The sequence below is a fragment of the Callorhinchus milii genome, unplaced genomic scaffold (assembly GCF_018977255.1).
Source record: "Callorhinchus milii isolate IMCB2004 unplaced genomic scaffold, IMCB_Cmil_1.0 Scaffold3, whole genome shotgun sequence".
NCBI lineage: Eukaryota > Metazoa > Chordata > Chondrichthyes > Chimaeriformes > Callorhinchidae > Callorhinchus > Callorhinchus milii.
Genome location: NW_024704744.1, coordinates 89,567,024 through 89,590,486, shown reverse-complemented (window position 1 = coordinate 89,590,486; position 23,463 = coordinate 89,567,024). Strand labels below are relative to the sequence as shown.

The window sequence follows — 23,463 nt, the reverse complement described above, 5'->3', positions numbered from 1 at the left end:
TGCAGGCAAGTGGCCGGGTTATTGACAGCACGGTGACTTGAGTGATGATGACAAGTTAAACCAGGGTTGAGTTATCAAGAATTTACTGCAAGTCTAAAAATAGGTTGCCACTTTATGTGGTTTTCAGTGGAAAACACTTAACTTCTTTTAAACAGAACATAATTTAGCACCAAATCATTTTGCGATTTTTTGGATTTTTACCAAATTTGACAAAAATCCCCCAAATTGCACAACTGTTACTAAATTGTTTTCTTTTTTAAAAAAAAGTGGCGTGTTCATGTTGAAATGTCTCCAAGTACTAAAAGGCAAGTTAATTTAAAATTATGACGGTTACTGTTAACAATGATTACGATATTACTTCCGTTGTTGTAACAAGATTATAAATAGTTGTAAATTCACAATGTACCAGGAACAGTATTTATTTCAAAGGAAATTACATCTTTGGACATGTGGGAACAATTACATTGGATACGGAATTTCATAAACTAAATTAGTAAACCAGCTGTGTAATATTAAAGGGATTGAGAGACCCATGTATGATTGAAGATTTAGGCACTAAACTATTAAACAGAAGTTGAAATGTGACCTCAAATATTAGTCACAACTGTACTGAGGTGTCAACTTCACACAAGTGCACTCAATTCAAGAAAAAAGGAGCACCATTAACTACTTTTTCAATACAAGGAAGTACAATTTGTGAATAAGTGCTCAATAATTAAGAGAATCATTGCGGGGGAGAGGGTGGTCATAAGACTATTTGCAGGGCAGGAGAGGCTGGTTACGCAACTTTACATCATCTCTGTTTACACAAGTTTAGTTAGCTGTTAACAAGGTTGCCAAGGTGTTGGGCTCTGGCATTTACATGAAAATTTAAGCAATTTAAATTCTTGAAGATGGCTTTACCCCACTTCTGCAAACTCTTCCAGCCCTATTCTCCAGTCCATACCCTCTGCTCTTCTAAATCTAATTGGTCATTGGCTGATTTTACTTTCCCCTTTGTCATTACATATCTGCTCTATGGAACTCTTCAATATTGCTACTTTTCTATCTTCACCATCAAAACTATTTTCAACCTTGCTTTAGGTATTCTCCCTTCTCAGTACTCCGTATCATATTTGTTAAGTGCTTTGAGATGTTCATGCTATGTGGAAAAGCACGGTGTAACTACAACTTGTTGTATCCAATGACCATCCCCATCTGCCTATATCTGGTAGAACGAGATTAATCTTTATGCTCACCTCTGACTTTCCCACTCTAGCTATTGATAGTCTAGACATTAATAATGGTAGAATAATCAGTTGGGGTAATACCAGAGGGTTACCAGCAAATGTGGGAAAATAACCCAGCAAAAATGAGAAACTCCAGCCAAGGCAGTAAGTATATTATTCAAAACAAACCTTTGCAAGTCGTGCCCTCTTGATTAGGTCATTGAGCTTCCGTAAAGCAGCATTTCGAGGGAGGCTCTGGATATCTTTAAATAAATCTTGTTCTTCTGCCTCAAATAGCTTGCGATTGTCTGGAATCAACAGAGGGTGAGACCAGAACGATCCAATGTACACCCGAATCACTTCAGGTGTGTTGACAATTTTGCCTAAAGACCACATCAGTGCACCATAAACTCGCATCAGTTGCTGGGTCTCAATCTGGTCAGCTTTGTTCAGCACCACACGGATCTTATCTTCATGATTCTTCAATGCCTTGATAACATCAGAAAATTCATCTGAAATGTCCAGCTTATGAGCATCGAACAACAGAATGATACGGTCAACTCTCTCTGCAAACCACTCCAATACTGCTGCAAAGTCATAACCTGAAAATGAAAAATACCTTTAACTTTTTTTTTAAAAAGAGAAACAACCCATAGAACCACTTTCCTTGGAGATGGTAACAGTAGATGTCAAAATCAAAGAAAAATCCGAGTTAAATGCAATATAAATTCTCCACCTTAATCCATTTTGAATTCAGGAATTTGAATTAAGCTGAATTGCATTTTACATGGAGGAAAATAGCCCAATGGAATTCAAATTTACTTCAATTATATTAAATGCACACAAAACTCTTTAGATTTTGCTAATTTTAAAGTCTCAATCTATTAAAATAAACTTATCATAAAAACAGAAGATTTGACCTAAACACATTGGATTAATTGAAAACAATTTTACAGATTACAATAAGTCAATATAAATACAAACAATAGCTAAAACATCCATGGCATACAAGATTCAGTAATACTGATCTTCCTACTCGACCTCCAAACTTGGGTTATGGAATTTTTTCATTAAAAATAAACAGAAAAAATACCATTTCTAGAAATCCTATAATAGATCCCAATCCCCCACATAAATCATAAAAATCTGGAAAAATTGCATATGATCATTTTGATTGAGCCAACAATCAAAACAACTGGTAGGTGGGATACAATAGCCAGGCCTATTCTCAGCACAAATGCAGTGTGTGTGTGTGTATATATATATATATATATATATGTATGTGTGTATATATAAATAAATCACACATTACTCATCCAGAATCGATCGATCAATAATCTATTTGTGTTCATCCACTAGTTCAATTCCATGCAACAGAACATTGAGGTCAGTGAGATTTAGGATTTGCAATTATGTGCATGTTTTCAACTTTCTCACTCTGCACTTTATTAAAACCATATCCTTGCTCCCACAAACAGGATATGGGTAGGCATCTACTTTTCCATCCTCAGGATATCCAGGAACATTTTGCAACATGATAAACAGAATCAGCTAGAGTTTGACCCATTGGGATGTCTCAGCAAACAGAATGGATTACGTTCTCCCTGCGCCCCATACGTGGCGTGGAAAAAGTAATCCCTTAATGGAATTTACAATACAGCTCATTCAAACAAACTGCTTTCAAAAGGGATTCCAATGATGAAGTCTTTTTGTCCATTTGAGCACATGCTTTCACAACACCACTCAATCATCGTCCCATTGCAGCATCATCATCCGAGGACACTAAATTCATTGCAAAACAGTTGCAATTTAGGTGTGGCAATGGAATCAACAAAGTCAATCAGAAGGCGTCAATATAAATGAAGGCACTCAGGTACAAAAGCACAATGGACGGTGTATAATTGCCACTAGGGACAGGTGACTGATTTCTGGGCATTTGCCAATTTGACTTCTTACCTTTGCATTTACACTGACAGGTGTCATACTCTCTCCTTGTGGAAAATCAACTTGTCTCCACTTGGTTTCTCTCCTCACAAACTTCAGCGACCAAGAATTTGCAATTGGAGGAGCAAGCAGGCATTAAGCTACATGCTGCCAATGCAAACACACGGTGTTCCACCAATTTCTTTAAACTATTTCAAAATATGGCAACCTATTACCCGACCCAAATGTTTTTGTATCCTGCAAGTGGCCAGTTCTTCTGCCTGCCCTACCAGAGCAATGGTCAATGCTTACCTACTTCCTCAGCCAGGGCAGTACTCACCTCTGCACTGGTGGTAAACTACACATGTACCATAATTTAAAATTCATTGCACCAGTAAACGTTAATACTTGGCCCAGAGGTATGTTGAGGTATAACTATACAATAATCCTTGCATCATGCTGTTGAAACATCTCAAAGCACTTTACAGTATTTACTGTTTTTGATTTTGTGGGTGAACTCCAATTTGAACAAAGCAATGTCCCACAAACAGCCATGGAGTGAATGACCAATTTTATTGGGGGATTTGTTGGCCAGGGCACAAGGAGAAACTCGCTTCTCTTTTCGAATAGTGCTGTGGGATCTCTAACGTCCAACTTAACAGGCAGACGGGATTCCAAGTCCAGATGTGGGGCTTGAACCCACAACCTTGAAAATGCTACCACTGCGCTGGGCTGAGACACAAAAAGCATCAAATCAAGCAAGAGTGAAACTAAGTAAGAATGTTCAGTCTTGAACCTTAATCTATACTGAGTAGCAGTCAAATTTAGAATTTTTTTAAATTGTGAAGCAGTTGACAGCTCGAGTTTAGCTTTGTGCAGTGGTAAACAGCACTAGTGGTATTATAACCTTTTAGGTGCAGCACAAGCCAATTAGCAGCAGCTCCAAGTTAAATCTAAAGCAGCAAGATTCTTCAGCTGTGCTGCTTTTCTTTGAAATACCTCCAAATGGACATCTTTGCAACCAGCTGTACCTTTCCTCTTGTTCTAGTTGAGGGAAGATGTACAAGGAAAAGGGAAAAAAGAGGCAGACAACAGACTTGAGGTTTTTTTTTGCCGAGTCCAGTGTTTTGACATTAAAAATGGGCATGTTAGCAATTTATATCCTGGAAAATATTCAGTAAAATTCAATGGCAATGTCAATATTCTGTAATTTATAGCACAACATATTCTGGTTCACTATTAGAGATGACAAGTCTTCCAACAAAATGACTTTTCAGCATTCTAAAAATTTCATTCAAAAAAAATTAGGACTAGAATTTTGCCAACCTCAAAAGATCTGGTACAATGAAATCATAAAACTTGCATTACTAGTTTAATAATTACTGTTTATGATTTAAGTCAGTTTTAAGACTTAATAATCCCATTTTTATTGAGCTATGAAGCCACTTTAAATAAGTGAATTACAATATACGGTTAATTCATTGGTAATAGTAGAACAAATACAAAAAAGTATGAACTAGAGTATGAACATCTTGACTTACCTCTATACATTTTGCAGTATACCTTTAGTGTATTTCTGTCATTTGTTTAAATTTAGATTTTCAATTTTCATTCTCATTCACCTCTCATTCACGACAGACTAGAACTTTAAGAACCCTTAAAATCAAGGCAAGATAAAAGGTAATGGACCGGGATAGAAGTTTTTTATATTCAATCCGGAGTGACATCATAAAAATTTGAGCTGCTGCTCAGAAACAGATTACTTGCTGGTTTTTATTTATTTATGTTCACGGGATGAGGTAACAATGTGAAACCTCTCCCCTTTACAGTATCAGGATTATGTACTCTGGTCAAGTACAACACTGAGAATAAAGATCTCAATGTCCTGCAATATGATTTTTTAATCCTGATCCCCTCAAAAGAGTATTCTCCATTCCACTAGTACAAGGTGACCAAAAAGTTGTGATACCATTACAATATCTAATAAGTCTTAAATAAATGATTGTTTTAAGAAAATAGGGTAGACATCACGGGTTTTTGGTCACCCTGTATAATGAAAACCGTTAACCACGACTCTAAAAACAGTGATTTAATACTAACCTGTGTGAACATATGTGCTGTAGATCCACAACTACTAGAAACAGTTCAAATTACCAAAATTAATTTCACATAATTCCTTTGAAGCCAATGAGAGCTGAACCACTTCCAATGTATATGATTCTCAGATGAGTCAAAAAGTAGCTGGGTTACCATTTTAAATATTAGAATACTCAAGGGAAATAAACCCTAGCAACAGTGTTCTAACAATATTGTAATTCACATCAGTGTAATCTATAAAAACAAGTTGCAATACTATATCTACCTGCTGCTACAAGGTTAAGAAAACACCATTGGGAGATCAGGCCAACTAAATCCTATAGAATCTGATTTTAGAGAACACTGAAACCACAGGAAAGAAGCACAATTAATTTTTTTGTAAATTGAATTGTAAGCAACTCAAATTAGTTTTCCTTAAAGACCTAGTGCCAGATGACATTGAACAAAATAGTTCATTCACTGTCAGTGTGAATTTACATGTGCACTCTAAAAGCAAAATTCTTTGGCATAAAATTCCATGGTTTGATTTCTCTAGATTTAATTAACATGAACATTGAGAAATGATCCAAGTTTACTACAATGCAAGACCAATGGATAAACTTGTGGTACATTAAGATACAATATTTTATATGAGGAATATTTTAATGGAATTTTGCCACAGGGCAATTTTAAAAGTCAGGAAATAGCAAATATTGCATTTTACACGTTAATAACCATTTCAGGCTACAATAGAAGATTTAAAGAATGCAAGTGATTTGAATGGTAATCTAGTTTTATATAGTTCATAAACTCAATTTTTTCAAATTATCTTTGTACATGTGCTTTACATAGGCTTTAATTGAATAAACTATTCTTTTTAAAAATTAGCCAAGGGGTCAATCGTTACCAGTACTTAAGAGTACTTGTGCCAGTGATTACAGTTAAAATACTTGTGGAGGAAAAAAATGGCAAGGCTTCAAGTGCATCGAGTAACTTTCAAAATCTGAACACGGATTATACCTCAACATATTTCCTTAGAAAATTTCTATTCTGGACTTGTGGCACTAAAAATCTGTGCCAAGACATCACACTGAGGTGTCAAAAATCATATGTAGTTAAGAATGCCAAAAATGCTCCCTGAAGTATGGTAACAATTCTAAATACTTCACTACCTTCCTCAAACTCCATTTTGCCTATTTTAATCCTTTTGCACCTGCTCGCAAGCAAGATTAATTTGTGATGACCCAGAGGTTAGCAGGACTACGCCATTAACCAGTCAGCTGTTTTGTTGTACATTAACACAACAGCTTCAGATTCCTTGCTAACCAAGCCATGTGACAGCCTAATTTTTGAGTAGTCAACCAGTAGTCTTCAATCAAATGAAGGCAGGAGAAAGGAACTTGATAAGATATTATTCCATACATTAGATTTTTTTTATTAATTGGGAACAGAGACTGCTCAGGCTTCACCGTGTTCTGCAGATTAAGCTTTTTAAAAATTTATTAAGGAGAGGCATTAGATTTTAGTTATTCTTTTATAAGATAATTCCTTTTGAGGCTCTGGCCTTCTGCATGTCCCTCATGCCCTCTGTTCCACCATTGGTGGCTGTGCTTTCAGCCACTAGTTTCAGCCCCGAAACTCTGCACTCTTCCTCTATCCCCCTCCTTGCCCATCTTCAGGTCGCACCTGAAGACCTTCTTCTTCGACTGTGCCTAAGGTCACCTCCCCAGCGTCATGCTCCGCCACTGTCAAGCACTCTGGGATGCTACCGTGCATGAGGGGCGCTATATAAATGCAAGTTGTTGTTGAGCATGGAAGTTAAACTGGTGTTTGCAATTTAACCATGTTCTTTTGGCTTTTTTTAAAGCAGTAGTGAGGTGGATTTGTGGTAAACACAGGAAGCAAGTGCAGGAAAGGCAGGCTCTGACTAACAGTGACCTGTCACTGAGCCCTCTGGAGGCATAGTCGGCTTCACAGCAGGTACATCTATTTGCCAAAGCCTTAAGCAGCTGGTGCTGAGTAAGCTTGGTACGCGACACTGGATTTAGATATCAAGAACATAAAGGTCACAAAACCAGATGTCCATCAGACAGCTGATGAGGAAACTCTTGAGACTTGAGGAGACATACAGCTGATGGAAGGCATTACCTGGAATCCGAGTTCGTGAACACCCATTTGTATGTCTAGCACTTGGAATCTACTTCAATTAGTTTGCAGCTACTGCTCAAGTTCCACATCTCCAACTGATGGAGATTATCAATTAATGGGAAAGTATGCATGTCCAAGTTATGGGTAGAAGATGGTGGCAATGGTCTCACGGATTTCACGTTGAGCTGTATTGTCCATCAGGAAGTTCCTGGTACCAACCGTTCGCGTATTGAGGACTGAAACCCACATTTGTCAGAGGTGAGATGACCAATCAGTAACTATCCTCCAGGGGATAATGCAGGGTTTCCTTGGAGCTGAACCGGCTCCAAGGTAATGTGTTTGGAACAAAATGTCAGATTCAAGCTAAACCTCTGTGGCGGTCTTGGTAATTCGGTTACTGAGCCAGGTGGGTTTGCAGCGCTCCAGGGCACTGCTGATAACAATACAGCTAGCCTGGCTCATCAGCAGGACTTGCAGCCTGTGAAGGGAGGAGTTGGGGAGGCCGACAAGCAATGAGTTTGCATATTCGAGCCTCGATGTAATGAAAGCATGTATGAGGGCTTCGTTGGCCTGTAATGTGAGACATGGCAGAGCCAGGCAATGTTGTGGAGGTGGGAAGGCAGAGCGGGTCATGGCACAGATGTGGGGTAGAAAGGATAGTTGAGGGTCAAACAAGACCCCAAGTTTCCAGACTGGCTTAGCAAGGTGGAGTGTGCAACCATGGATAGTGATGCCAATCAGGAGAGCCTCAGTTTTGTTTAACTGAAGAAAATTAGCTCTCATCCAGGACTTAATGTCTGACAGACATTCTGTCAGGACAGCAGTGGTCCTGGACTCAAAGGTGGAGGCAGAGAGGTAGTCATCTGCATACATGTGGAAGTTGACCCCATGTCTGCGGATGATGTCACCAAGAGGGAGCATATAGATGTTGAAGAGGGGACGAAGGACAGAGCCCCGAGGAACTCCGCACAAGATAGTCCAGGGGCTAGAGGAGATGAAGTGCAGATGGTGTGAAGGGTACGATCTGAACCAGTCAAGGACAGTGCCGTGGAGGTTGAGGTGAGACGGTAAAGCTTGCTTTCAATGTCAAGCTATGTGGTTTTAGCTGGTTGGACTTCAGCAGTTACCCCAACAGAATTTGGGGTACACAAGTGTTAACTCTTGCCAACCTGAACTAAATACTCTTTGGAATTAGGTAAGCAGGACATGCTCCTCCAGGGAGAGAGTGCACATTCCAATCCAATAAATATCTCTTGCATTTCCATGTGTAGGTGGGATGCATGGAATTCTGGTTTAGATATTCTCAAGCATGGTGATGGGTTTCTTCATATGTCAGATATCCAGCTGACCAAACAAACCTGCTGTTGGTCTACAAGTTACAAGTATAAGTTATTATAGGAAATCTATCAAATATTTTAGAAATGTAATCAGAATACTTGGAAAGTACCACTTAAAAAAAAGTCAGAACTGATTCAGGAAATAAGTCATGTTGAATGTTTAATTCTTAAATTTAACTCTTGGATGTTTAGACCCCTGGAAATCAGATTCTTGAAAATGAGAAAGCCATTTCAACATACAGTAAGCATATGCATAAAGCAATCAGCTACACTATCAGGCAATCCACAGGAGTTTGAAAATCTAATGTGGTGTTACAGGACTCATTGACCCTTTTGTTTCAGGATTTATAGTCACATTTCATTACTTGCATCGGAACAGTTAACATTGGTGCAGTGTCAGTTTCAGATCAGACATTGAACTAGCTGAATGAGCCCAGAAAGAGATTTCATAAAAGGCTCTCTTGATGCTTGGATGGATGGGGGGTGCCGGAGGAGGGAAGAGAATGAGAGCAGACCATTTCTTGTTCCAAGTCAAATGCAGCAGGTTTCATATGGTCTTATGACTGGTCAATATTCCAGTACAGAAACATGCATTTAAAATGCAAAACAACTTATACTGAAATACCCTAGACTAAACTATGTGAAATGATTTCTGCAATAAATTCAGGTTTGGAATTTATTTTGTATATAATATATACAGTATTCTGTTGACAAAACATGCTGGGGCAAAAGAGGAAAAATCTTTACGTTATGCGAGTCAAGATTCTACGATGTGCCTTTTAGGAAACTCCATGTATTCATTTAAATTCAACAGTGCCCACATCTATTGGGAACAGACATTAGCACTGTACTTCAGCATGGTAATGAAAGTCCCCTCAATACACTGATCATTTTACATACTACTTCATATATCAGAGATTGTCATTTAGAAGCAATGAGTCAACATATATAGGAGTTCAGCTGTAATCAATATACTGCAATCAGAAAGAAACTAAAATCTAAGTTGCTATACAAATATAATCTTGTTGTATTGATGAAATCTAAAAAAACACACGTGTACTCAAATGCAATAAGGGTCCATTACAGATGCATATAAAAATGGAGCGAGCCCTTGAAGCTCTATTGTATTGGCACCGATTAAAGATTAATCATAAAATTAATTTATTTTCACCTGTACTCAATACGCAATGTAGAATGGGGCACTTAATAGTTTCTCTGGCCCAGTAGATAAAGGATATTTGGTTTGAAAGAAACAGATTGTTATTTTGGACAAGAGGCTACCATATTTAGGAGAGCTTAATATGCAACATTTCCAGGGAGAATTCTAGTTATGAGAATGTTACAACTATTGCAACATATACACACACGCACACACAAATAGAGTGACTACACTTGACAATAATTGCTTTGAAGTTCATAACAATTTGCTGTGATAGGATGCAATATAGAAATGCAAATCTCCAAAACCTACAGGAAGACATGATGACCATTTCAAACCTATCTATTCACCTTTTCACAAAATGGATTTGATGCACGGCATATTACGTAAAGAAGCACAAGTACAATGACATTGCCATCCTGCAATACATAGATACAAAACTTTGCCCACTTCTGAAGGGAAGCTGATATGTTTATCACAAATTGTATCAATGCAAATGTAAAGCATTGATTTGAACAAGAAACAAACAACAACAAATTACATTTGTAAGTCACCTTTCACAACAAGCAAGGTGCTGGACAGTCGGGGATTTGGACCTGAGCTGGGGGTTGGAGGGTGGGGAGGGTAGGGATAGGAGGGTGGCCGAAGACGCGGTTGAAGAGGAAGGACTCGAGATGTGCCTTGAAGGAGGCAAGGGAGGGAGCGAGACGATGGGACTGTGGGATGGAGTTCCAAATGGTGATAGCAGAGAGGCTGAAGATATTTTAATGATGCTTAAAAATATCTCTGTATGTGCAGATAATGTGCAGTTCTACACGGGATGGCCTGCAGAAACAGTGCTTTATTTTGCTATTACTTGCACATATACTAAAAAAAACAAAAAATTAAAAGTTGCCATTTCATGATCATAGTGACTATATTGCTCCACAAGAATAATTGTATATATTCATTAGTAAGAATGTATGAAACCCCTAATATGGTTTTGCTGGCCTTTGTTGCAAATTTATAGTACTATAAATACTGTAACTAATTTCAAAGATATTATTTTATAGGGCAATGTAAAACCTTACCTCGACTGATGCGTTGTTTCTCTCCAGACAAGATGCCAGGCGTGTCGATGACACTGATGCTTTCCAGCACTGGGTTTGGCACCTGCGCACACATAAACCTAAGAGAAAATGGCAGTTTTATAGTATATAGGATTCTCTCAAACACTCGTACTTTGAAAACAATTCAGAATAATTTTTTTGAGAATTCGAACTGTTGTGAACTGCAGCATATATATATATATATATATATATGTGAAGGCAGTAACTGAATTGTGCTTTTTAACAATAATATTCATTATTTTGCCAGTCAACAACAACTTGCACTTATATAGCGACTTCCATGCAGGGTAGTGTCTCAAAGTGCTCAACAGTGGTGGAGCCTGACTCCGAGCCAGGTGGATGTTGCCGTAAGCACAGTCGAAGAGGAAAGTTTTCAGGCAGGACTAAAAGGGGGGAGAGAGGGGGCAAGGCGGAGGGATTGAGAGAGTGTTCCAGAGTTTTGGGGCGTAGTGGCTGAAAGCACAACCTCCAATGGTGGGGCAAAGGGTGTGAGGTACGAGCAGGAAGCCGGTGCCAGTCGAGCGAAGGTGCCAGGTGGTTGATTGGGGAGTGAGAAGGTCGGACAGGTAGGGAGGTTCCACGGAGTGAATGGATTTCAAAACAAAATATTCCAGGCAACAAAAAACACAATTTACCAAAGATTTTTTTTTAAAACCAATTTGCTTACTTATTTGTATTTCCTTTTGCCCTAGAAATCTAACACTTAAGACTCCTTCCAATGGATAGCTATCCAATCATTTGGACTCTTGATAGCTTTGTATAAAAATCAGTTCATTACCTGAACACCAGAGTCTTTTGGGCAAGTGATATAATATGTGCCCATTTGGTAGACTTCAGTTAGTATCTTAGTCTCAAACAATGACAGCTTGGGACTGTCCTACCCTTGAAGATCCTACCCTACTCAACTGTATAGGAAGTGGACCGCTCAGATTTGGAGCAAAGGCTCTACCACAGTTTCAGAACAGGTTTTCGGGTAATTTGTTCCTCTGCTGTTCTGTGTAGTTTGGATAGGGATAGACAATTTCCAAGTTGATGGATGAATGAATGATCAATTCAACAGCCCCCACTAATCAGTCACTAATAAACTCAATTGCTCTAGGTCTCTCTCTCTCTCTCTCTCTCTCTCAGTACTTTGAATTAGAAGTATGAGAAGTTGTATTTTGATTTTGGAAAAGTGAAGTTCAGCTTTTGGACTCAGTGATCGCTTTCTGCAAGCAGAGAGCAAGTCACAACATGGTCTAGATCATGTGGTGCAATGTTTTGGCATCTTAATATAACACAGGCAGCAGATTAAAATTCATTGAAGCTGAACAGCGCAAAACCAGTTCAGCAGTAACTATACTAAGGTATCACCGTAAACTAATTGGATGAACCTTCACGGGGACAATATAAATAATACTTACATTTGATATAGCGCTTTATCACATCTTCGAGACGTCTCAAAGCGCTTCACAGAGTATACTACCGCCAATTATGCACAGCGGTGTCCTACAAACAGTCGTGGATTGAAGGAACTAATTTATTATTTTTTTGAAGGAATTATTACCCCCAGAAAAGCGATCCGCCAATCAACTAACAACTAGGTTCCTACTTTCTGCTAGGTAAACAGAGGTGTGTGGAGTAAGGAAACTTGCCCAACATTTCGCCCTGCCGGGAATCGAACCCAGATCTCTTGCTTGCGAGATGAGTGCTCTAACCACTGAGCTAAATAGGACCAATCCTTGAATAGATTGGTGGAGCAGGAAATAAATGTACAATATTTACACTTAATTTCACTTCTGGTTCAGTGTATTTTAAAAAAGGAAAAATTTGCTCTGGTGGGAGAATCCAGAAAAAGCAGGCATAATCTTAAAATTAGAGCTAGGCCATTTGGAGTGAAATCAGGTGGCATTTTCCCACCCAACGGGTAATGGATATCTGGAACTCTGGCCAAAAGACTGTGGATGCTGGATCCGTTCAAATTTTCAAGACTGAAATGGATAGATATTTGTTAGGTCAGGGTATCAAGGGATATGGGGCAAGGGCGGGTAATTGGAGTTGAGGTACATGTCAGCCATGATCTAATAGAATGGCAGAACAAGCTTGAGGTGCTGAATTGCCTCTCCTGTTCCTATTATAGCCTGCCTTTTACTCAACGCCATGTTGCTCAGACCATTCTATGGTATTTATCAAAAACAATAAGGATCTAAATAAACAATGGTTGAAATTTACAGAAATTGCAAGTAAACAAGAGTTTTGTTTTTAAATGTTTAGATCTGAATCTCGGCCTCAATAAAGAATCAGTGATATACGGCTCAATTTCACATGACTGATGCATCACCAAACCAGATTTGATTCTTGGATTCTTTCCCAGAAACACTTTGAGCAACTGCATGCAAATGCAATCAATTACAGGAACAGAATATGCCAGGAACTTTTCTGGAATTCTACTCCCCTAGTTTATTAAATCATCAATTGACAGAGATCTGCAAGCTGAAACCTTCACTACATCAGAAAGGTGGGGTGGGGAGATGGGAAAGGGGAGAGAGAATGTGATGATCAGTTTGACATTGGGATAAATTTAACCTCATGAAATGTACAAGAAGCCTGTCTGATGAATACCTCAGTATCATTTTTGTTTCAGTTCTGTCTAGGCTCAAGGGCAGTAGCTACCTCATGTTACTCATTAATAATTTGATTATAGAGAACAGCCTTGAACAAAAAGGATGGGATTTCCCTAGTTTAAATACCAGAATGTTCTGCATTACAACATCAATCAACCAGTCTGTCAGTGGCTTTGAAATGGTTTGAACATCAGGATGACACTGTGGTAAACATGATCCAAACAAATCCTTTAAGGTACAAAAACTACTAGCCAACAATTCGAGTCACAGATTAGTGTTTAACTACAAAAAAAACAAATTTCCTTTGTACATATTTAGCAATTGCTGTGAATTACCAAAAAAAAGTTTTTGGAGGAAGGACAATGGAGCCGATTAATTTTTTTGTGGTAAAGTGACAACCATTCGTGCAGGATAACATTGATATTGCAACACGTCCACAAGAGCATCAGATGGGAAAACTGAATTGCGGTTAATTTTTCCACAGATGTCTCAAAGACGTGATAAGGCACTATATCAAATGCAAGGATTATTATTAGAACAGGAAGGAGAAGAAGAATAAATCACCCGGATTAGATTCACAGTAACTAGTTCAAATTACTCTGCTACATTTTCAGTTTGAGAATGTTATGGTATCAGGAGAGAAAGTACATCAGTAGCTAAGCATTTTAAGCACAGCCATTGTCAGTTCCGGAAGCTGGTTAGTTTTCCACCAATTAGTGTGGGCCCTAGAAAACAAAGCAGCTCTAAGGGGGAGGGTCTCCTGTGCAAAGCCTTTCTGATTTTAAAGCCATAAGGTGGGGGGGAAACAGAAGCCTTATTGAACTGCAAATACACATTTTTCTTCTGTGGACTAACACTACATTGAAGAAAAAAACGATTCTAAATATTTTAGCAATGACCACCTGCTTCCCAAAACTGTGCATGCGCACAGTTCAAAAAGTTCTCACAAACCCATGAAAATTAAATACAATTTTTGATAAATTAAACTATTTTTAACCTTTGTGTTTGTTGTATACAGTGTGCCAAGTTGTTTTTGCAACATGAATCAACTATGCGACTCCTTGGGTGCACTGACCACCTAAAGTGGATGCATTTCTTACACTGTAGTACTTTAAAAATAGCATCAGCATAGAAACTCCTGGGAATTCAACCCAAACACAACCCAAGCACAGCACACAAGCTTGCAATGAATAAATAGCAGGTGAAAAGCTGATTTTTTTTTAAAAGGTTTTTAAAGCTTATGAGTTAACAACAAGATTCCATTTATAGAGCGCCTTTCACGTCGGGAGGACGTCCCAAGGCGCTGTACAGTTGGGTCAGGACCCGAGCAGGGGGTAATGGTCAGGGTGAGGGGAGAGAAGGGAGTGAGGAGGGGGGAGAGAGTCGAGAAGGGAGCTGAAGGCACGGTCAAAGAGAAAGGTCTTGAGACCGGCCTTGAAGGAGGAAAGGAAGGAGGCGGCGAAGGCACTGGGGGATAGAGTTCCAGAGCCTCGGGGCTGAGAGGCTGAAGGTCCGGCCACCGATGGTAGGGCGGTTGGGGCGGGGGCTGTGGAGCAAACCGGAGCCGGAGGAACGGAGGGTACGGGCAGGTAGGTAGGGGGATAGTAGGTCAGAGAGGTAGGCGGGAGCAATAATAATAATAATAATTCTTGCATTTGATATAGCGCTTTTTATGTCGGGAGGCCGTCCCAAAGCGCTTCACAGAATATACTGTAAAGTGAATTGACTGTATATTTGTGGGCGAACGCGGCAGCCAATTGCGCACAGCAATGTCCCACAAACAGTCGTAGATTGAAAATGACCAATTTATTATTGTTTTTGGTTTTGGAGGGATTATTATTAGGCTCTGTGTGGAGTAAGGAAACTTGCCCAAGGTTTCGCCCTCTGCCTGGAATTGAACTCAGGTCTCTCACTTGCAAAGCGAGTGCTCTAACCACTGAGCTACAGGACTCCACAAGGCCATGAATGGCCTTGTAGGTGAGGATGAGGATCTTGAATTCGATCCTCTGGGGGATGGGGAGCCAGTGGAGGCGAGCGAGGGTGGGAGTGATGTGGTCCCGAAGCCTGGTGCGGGACAGTACACGAGCTGCAGAGTTCTGAATGACCTGCAGTTTGGAGGGAGGAGCCGGGAAGGCCGACGAGGAGAGAGTTCCCATAGTCCAGCCTTGAGGTGATAAAGGCGTGGACCAGAGTTTCAGCCGCGTGAGGGGTGAGGTAGTGCCATAGTCTGGCGACATTCCAGAGGTAGTGGAAGGCGGTGCCAGTTGTGACGCGGATGTGGGTAAGAAAGAACAGCTCAGGGTCGAACAGAACACCGAGGTTCCTGACGGCTTTGAGAGGTGGAGAGTGCAGCCTTGGATGCTGATGCTGTCAGCGCCTGAGGTGCGGAGGCGCTGACGTGAGCCAATCAGGAGGGCCTCAGTTTTGCGCACGTTGAGCTGGAGAAAGTTGTCTCTCGTCCAGGACTCGATGTCGGACAGGCAGCTGTCAGGACATCGGTGGTCGGGGAGTTGAGGGTAGAGGAGGAAAGGTAGAGTTGGGTGTCATCCGCATACATGTGGGAGTGAACCCCATGTCTGCAGATGATGTCACCGAGGGGGAGCATATAGAGGGTGAAGAGGAGGGGACCGAGGACAGAGCCCTGAGGGACACCGCACGTGACAGTGCGGGGGCTGGAGGAAAAGCCGTTCGTGGAAACAAAGTGAAGACGGTGGGAGAGGTACGACCTCAACCACTCAAGGACAGGGCCTTGAAGGTTGAGGTGGGAGGACAAGCGGTGGAGGAGGATAGCGTGGTCGACCGTATTGAATGCTGCCGATAGGTCGAGGAGGACGAGGAGGCAGAGGGAGCCCTGGTCACAGATGGTCAGGATGTCATTGGTGACCTTGACCAGGGCAGTTTCTGTGCTATGGGTTAAGCATTCACCTGACAAGGATAATTCAAAGTTTACAATGAACATACAAAACACAGGTTACATATGCTCTAGGTTATCGTGAATTTAGAAGAGTCCAAAACTAGGCTGGAAATTTGGGAATTGGCTAAATAAAACACCTTTAGTTTAGACACCGCCTGCAATGTACTTTTTGCTCATCATTTGGAATGAGTAAATGAAAGCAATTGGGAGTTTACAAAACAAATTTATTTCACAATTTTAAGACAATTAGGCAAAATACCTCCACATTTAGTTTGACTGCCAATAATTGTTAAAATTATTAAATTTACAAATTACAATTTGAATCGGATCCACACCTGAGCAAGCAAAAAAAATGCAAGTCATTCCAGGTATTTCAGTTGGTTAAGCAGAATTATAACCAGAATTTGGGACCTTTTGCCATCTAAAGTGTCTCCCTTGGAGGGGTCTCTTTACCCTGAAAAGTCCTCCGTTATCTAGTCACTCCTCAAACACCAGGGATCATCTTTCCTCTGCATTGCCTCTGGAGGCACCCTGACCCAGCAGACCACTTTATAGCTAGAGTACAACGCTTGGGAATTTGAACTGGATTGATTTGGCAAAACCAGATCCTTTTTGCCGAGCTTATCCTGCCTCACACTGTTTAGATGCGATGAACAAGTTAACTAAAATCTAACTCTTCTTCAACTTCTCCTTTGATACTTATTCATGGACATTTTTTTCTTGTAGCTTGACACATGCAGAAAAAACATCACCATGCTTAAGAGCATCAAAAACAGAACTCTGCACATGTAAGCCATCTAAACATGGAAACTGCCCCATGTATCCCTGGAGAGATCTATCCTTCTTACCTAATCCTAAAGAACAGGAGGCACAGGTGTTAAGAGCCAAGGGTTAGGGACTCCAAAATCTGCACTGAGGTGCTGCTATAGATTAACTAACTAAAAAAAAATCACATTGTGCCATTGAATCCATGAAGTACATTTGCTTTTTCTGTCCTATATACAGTACCTGCATTTATAAATACAAGACACTGGATATAGGTTTTTTTTATTCATTGAACTTCATTTGTAGGTAATCAGACCAGATACATACCTTGTTCAATGGTCAGTCCAGGCAAATATACCATTGAGTTCACTTTATTGGATGAAAAACTGGCTGCCTCATTGGACACCACAGTTGGCTCTAGCTAAACTACCTCAGACTGAATCTGCAAATCTACGTACAATATTATATACAAGGAAAAGGTGGTAACCCAGCACAGACAATCAATCGCTCAATTTAAATGGCAATCATTTTTTTCACCATTACTGAGCCGGTTATCAAGTGGGTGCAAATTTAAGATGATCACAAAGTCTGTCCAAACTACTTTTGTATTATACGTGCATTAATAATAAATTGACTAAATGCATAATAGTACAATCAATCTAAAGCCAACAAACAATTTAAACATTTCCTATTTCTAGGCAAGTTTTTCTGTCACGTTTATTTAAACTAGTCTGTAATTTCAATTGACAAACTTGAGTCCACTTTGAATTTTTGTACATTGCCGCAAAATCTGACAGACCCCAAGATTCACATCAGCTAACTGGTGAAAATGAACTTTTTGTTCGAAAAGGCCATTTACTAGATGTTTAAAGGTTTTTGCTGTGCATCAGTGCATCAGCTGACAAGATAGTTGGCTCTTAAATATAATTTATGAAGATCACTGGCATTAGAATGCCAGTTAAATAAACACTGTGCATTCACAGAATGTGCAGATCTCTATTTGGCCCAAATTTTATGACACCAGCAGCATGATTCAGTGCTGCTTGCTTCCTCTAATCTAAATCAGATGCTGTTATCAAAACAGCACCTGCAATTGAACTGAGGCATTTAACAATAATAGATTTGCATAAATTTAGTCAGCAAAGGTGGACATCCTTGAACCTTTATTAAAACTGCTGTACCAAATCAGTCCACTGACATCACAACCATCACTTATTCTTACTACAATATGATGTTACATCTAATCTGTTGCTTTCAGGGATTAAATGAGTCAGTGTCAAAACTGACTTGATCAGGTTTTTTTTAAATTAGACTAAAAATGAAAATGCATCATTTATATTGCTACCTCCAAACTGGTTGAAGAGATTCAGACTTAATTTATTCATTTGATCAAATAAATCATTTCAAAGCAGAAAAAAAAACGTAACCTCAAAAACATGAATCCAAAAATTTCTTTCCACCACCTGCACTTAACTGTGGACTCTTAGTAGCTAATCCTTAATTAACTAAACACTTGTCTTGCTTTCACAGTGATAAAAGAGATGTACGAACCTGTTCAGAAATGCATTACCAAAGGCATTAAGCTTCCTGAAAGGCTTTTTTGGATCCACCACGAGAGCATTGCCTGGAATCACACCCTCCGTATCTCCATGCATTACAGCAATAAAGCAATCAGTTGTTGGTTCAGGTCCAATTCTCATTCCTGGAAATTCTTGCTCCAAAAGGTACCTGAATCAAAATCAAGTTAAATCAGCAGAAAATAAAAGTAGGTGTTAGAGCAGCAGCAATACCTCCAACAAAATTAGGATAATCAGTTTGATTTTCTGCTATACAAAACTGAATGCAATATGTAGAATTTTCAGTATAGTTTACATTTTATTGGCTGGGCGGGGAGGGGGAAGAGAAATCCTACTGAGTTGAGAATCACCTACCTTTTCCAGCCAGAAAAACAAGATGACTGGGCAGAATTAGTGATGCCTTTAAGCATCTTAAAAGAAAATAATCTGCATTGTGAAATACGAAGCAAAACAAATGTTGTGGCATGTTGTGACCTCAAGCATTACAATTGCCAACTACAGTAGCTCCTGTATACGTGAATATGACCATCAGGGCAAGACAGTTTTAAAAATTAGTACAGAAAATTGGTGGAAGCATTACAAATAACTCATCTCCAAGCTGTAGAGGGGAAAGGTGATCAGTCATGGTTATCATTTGACCCCTGCTAAAAACAAAAAGGTGAAAATTAAATGGAACTGAAAAGGATTTTTTTAAAAAAAACACAAGGGTGCCAAATGGCCTTCTTCTGCGCTGAAATTTCTATGGTTCAATGAGCTTGAACTCGCCTGTGATTTGCCTTTCAGTCAAATACCCCAACACTTGCATACTATTATAGACAACTATAAACCTCAAATTGGGACTGGAGGGCTGCTAGAACCAGTGTTACCCAGTACCTTTAGGAATCAATGGAAGAGATATGGGAGGGCGATTCTATCATATGGAGTCAACTTGGATTCAACTGATAAAATGGTAATCGTAAGGTTTTGGAAGGTTTTGGAAGGCAATTTTTTTCACTCACAATTGTTAGGATGTGGAATACCCTGCCAAGTAATGTGATAGAAGCAAATTCATTGTGGGCTTCAAGAGGGAAGTGCTAGTTATCATAGAATCGTACAGCACAAAAAGAGGACATTCGGGTCATCGAGTTTGTGCCGGCTCTTTGAATAGAGCTATTAATGTCAATCCCACTCCCCAGCCCTTTCCCCATAACCTGCAAACCCGTCCTCCTCAAATACCCGTCCACCGCGTTTTTAAAAGTAGTTATCGAATCGGCCTCGACCACCCTTTCAGGCAATGCGTTCGAGATTCAAACAACTCGCTGCGTGAAAAAATTTCTTCTCACCTCCTCTCTGCTTCTTTTAGAGACTATTTTAAATCTGTGACCTCGAGTCACCGACACACCCACCAGTGGAAACAGTTTTTCCCTTTCTAACCTATTAAATCCCCTCATGATTTTGAAGACCTCTATTAGGTCTCCTCGTTTTAAATAGGTTAATCATAACCTCCTGACTCTTGTACTCTATGCCCCTGTTTATAAAGCCTAATATCCCATATGCCCTTTTTACAGCTTTTATCTACCTGTCCTGCCACGTTCAAGCATTCATTTACCTGCACCCCCAGGTCTCTCTGTTCTTTTGCCCCCCATAAGATTGTATTACCGGCCTATATTGCCTCCCCTCATTCTTTCTACCAAAATGCATTAACTCGCATTTCTCCACATTGAAACTCATCTGCCATGTGTCGCCCATTTTACCATTCTCTCTATGTCTTCCTGCAGTTGGCTGCTATCCTTCTCACTGTTTACTACCCTACCTAACTTTGTGTCGTCCGCAAACTTGGAAATGGTACTTGCTATACCCAAGTCCAGATCATTTATGTATATTAAGAAGAGCAGTGGTCCTAATACCGATCCCTGGGGGGCACCACTGTACATTTCCCTGCAGTCAGAAAAGCAGCAGTTCACCACAACTCTCTGCTTTCTGTCTCCCAGCCAGTTCTGGATCCATACTGCCACTGTCCCTTTTATACCATGGGCTTCTATCTTTCTTAGAACTTTTTCATGTGGCACTTTGTCAAATGCCTTTTGAAAGTCTATATAAACTACATCAACTGCATTACCTTTATCCACCCTCTCCGTTACCTCATCGAAAAATTCTATTAGATTTGTTGGACAAGATTTGCCTTTAACAAATCCATGTTGGCTGTCCCTAATTAACCCATATTCTTCAAAGTGAAGATTTATTCTGTCCCGGATTATAGTCTCCAGGAGTTTCCCCACTACTGATGTTAGGCTGACTGGCCTGTAGTTCCCAGGTTTGTCCTTCTGTGCCTTTTTGTACAGGGGAGTCACATTGGCCACTCTCCAGTCCTCTGGCACCACCCCTGTGTCAAATGAAAATTGAAAAATTGTAGCCAAAGCCTCCGCTATTTGTACCCGTGCCTCCCATAGTAATCTTGGTTGCATCCCGTCCAGACCAGCCGACTTATCTACCTTCAGCCCAGTCAAACTTTTCAGTACTTCCTCTCTGTGGAGTCCTGTAGCTCAGTGGTTAGAGCACTCGCTTTGCAAGCGAGAGACCTGAGTTCAATTCCAGGCAGAGGGCGAAACCTTGGGCAAGTTTCCTTATTCCACACAGAGCCTAATAACAATCCCTCCAAAACCAAAAACAATAATAAATTGGTCATTTTCAATCTACGACTGTTTGTGGGACATTGCTGGGCACAATTGGCTGCTGCGTTCGCCCACAAATATACAGTCAATTCACTTTACAGTGTGTTCTGTGAAGCGCTTTGGGACGTCCTCCCGACGTGAAAAGCACTATATCAAATGCAAGGATTATTATTATTATACTTATCCTATCCTCTACCCTCTCCTCCGATACTGCAGCATTTGGTGCATCCACTTCTTTTGTGAAGACAGATGCAAAGTACTCATTCAGCACATCAGCCTCCACAATAAAATTTACCCCTTGGTCCTTAATTGGCCCCACCCTACCTTTGACTAACCTTTTTTTCTTGATATGCTTGTAAAATTTTAGAATTCTCTTTAATGTTACCTGTTAACCTTTTTTCATATAATCTTTTTGCCCCTCATATTTCCTTTTTCAAACCTCTTCTGCACTTCCTATATTCTATTTGGTTGTCTTCTGTATCATACAGATTTCTGCTTCATTCTAGGTCGTCCTTCGTCATCCGGGGAGGTTTTCTCCCCGAGCTATCTCATCCTTGAAGCGTTATATGAAGGGCAGAAGCCTGAAGGGGTATGGGGACAAGACAGGGCAGTGGGAATGAATGAACATCTTGCTCTGAGAACGGTGCAGACATACTGGGCTAAATCACCTCCTTATATGCTGTACATTTTTAATGGTTCTAATGTAGCAGGGAGAATCAGACAAGTCAACCATGGAGGGCCGCAATCATGTCCTCTCTCAAAAACTCAGAGGTTGTTAGATAACATTCTGAAACATGAGCTCCTAGCTGAACTTCCCCCCCCCCCCTTTTTATCTGCACAGCCACTGGTAAACTCACCAATAACACTTAAAGAGCATTCTTTACCACCAGTTACCTCAGCACGAGTGATCTTAACCTGATCTATACAAGTTTACACTGTATAGTTACATACACCAGAATATCAAGTAACAATTTTGTTGGATGCCACATACTTGTATTAGCACCAGACATGCAGGAAGTCCAACAATACTTGTATATATTTTTCCCCATGCATATTTTACAAAGGCAACTCTCGCTGCGAGGGCTTGGACTTGGCTGCACATTTCAGAGCAAATACCTAAAATGGACACGATGATAGTTCCTCGGGGGCAGCTTATGTCATCCTTGGCAGTGCAGGAGTAACGACAACAAATTACATTTGTATAGCGCCTTTCACTGTACAGTCAGGGATTCGGAATCAAGAGGGGTTAGAGGACATCTCCTTTGAAATACTGCAAATAAATGAAGAAATACCTGATGAAAGTGGTCTTGCCGGTGGAGTACTGGCCGACCAGCAGCAACATTGGCTTGTTATCGAAATCCGCGTCCTCCAAGGCCGGCGAGTGAAACTCGTGAAACCTGTAATATTCTTCCAGGGGGAGCAGTTTGGTTTTGTAGAGTTTCTTCAGTCCCTCGGACACGGTCTGAAACACCTCGGGATCCTTCTTGCCCCGATCATCTTTCCCCAGCCAGCTGAACATCTCGGCGGGTAGAACCTCACAGCTGATTGCACTTCACTAAAGATTTTTTTGCGGGGGAAGGGGGGGAGGGTGAAAAAAACCAAAGCGAAATTAACCGGCAGCAATAACCGTAGTCTTTTCCAATATTTGCTACGCTCCCGCCCCAAAATACAGTATATGGCGCATGCGACACATACAGGGTTGGTTTCTCCTCCTTCGCCACAGCCTTCCCTCCCCTCACCCCCTCCTCTCTTCAAACCTGCTGTAATTGTCGAGCTGCTCCTCAGGTGAAGGAAGGAATAAACAAGACGACAGTAGTGTAGTAGTTATGGCTATATCATACCAACCCCCCCACCCCTGCCGGCTAACTAATGAAGTGGTCTCAGCTACTCAAAGCACCGCCTCAGCCGCTTCTAATATCGCCGCCTCCTCCCCCTTAGCGGGAACACCGCACGTACAAGCACGCATGCGCACTCCACTTCCGTCCAAAGCTGC

The 23,463-nt window shown here is 40.5% G+C and overlaps 1 protein-coding gene across 3 annotated transcripts in view; it reads right to left on the bottom strand.

The window, feature by feature from the left end:
- The window catches only part of LOC103187631 (EH domain-containing protein 3), a 34,511-nt gene extending 11,048 nt beyond the window's left edge, over positions 1 to 23,463 (bottom strand). Inside the window, exons 1-5 of one of the 3 annotated variants that reach the window (XM_007907213.2) lie at positions 23,427 to 23,463; positions 22,763 to 23,025; positions 18,794 to 18,970; positions 10,922 to 11,019; positions 1,398 to 1,810 (exon numbers count right to left, since the gene is read on the bottom strand). In XM_007907213.2, coding sequence (XP_007905404.1) covers positions 1,398 to 1,810; positions 10,922 to 11,019; positions 18,794 to 18,970; positions 22,763 to 22,989 — 915 coding nt within the window. In that variant the 5' untranslated portion in view covers positions 22,990 to 23,025; positions 23,427 to 23,463. Of the gene's footprint in view, positions 1 to 1,397; positions 1,811 to 10,921; positions 11,020 to 18,793; positions 18,971 to 22,762; positions 23,026 to 23,165 lie in introns of all 3 variants that reach the window. The other 2 variants (XM_007907211.2, XM_007907212.2) reach the window with 2 other exon arrangements.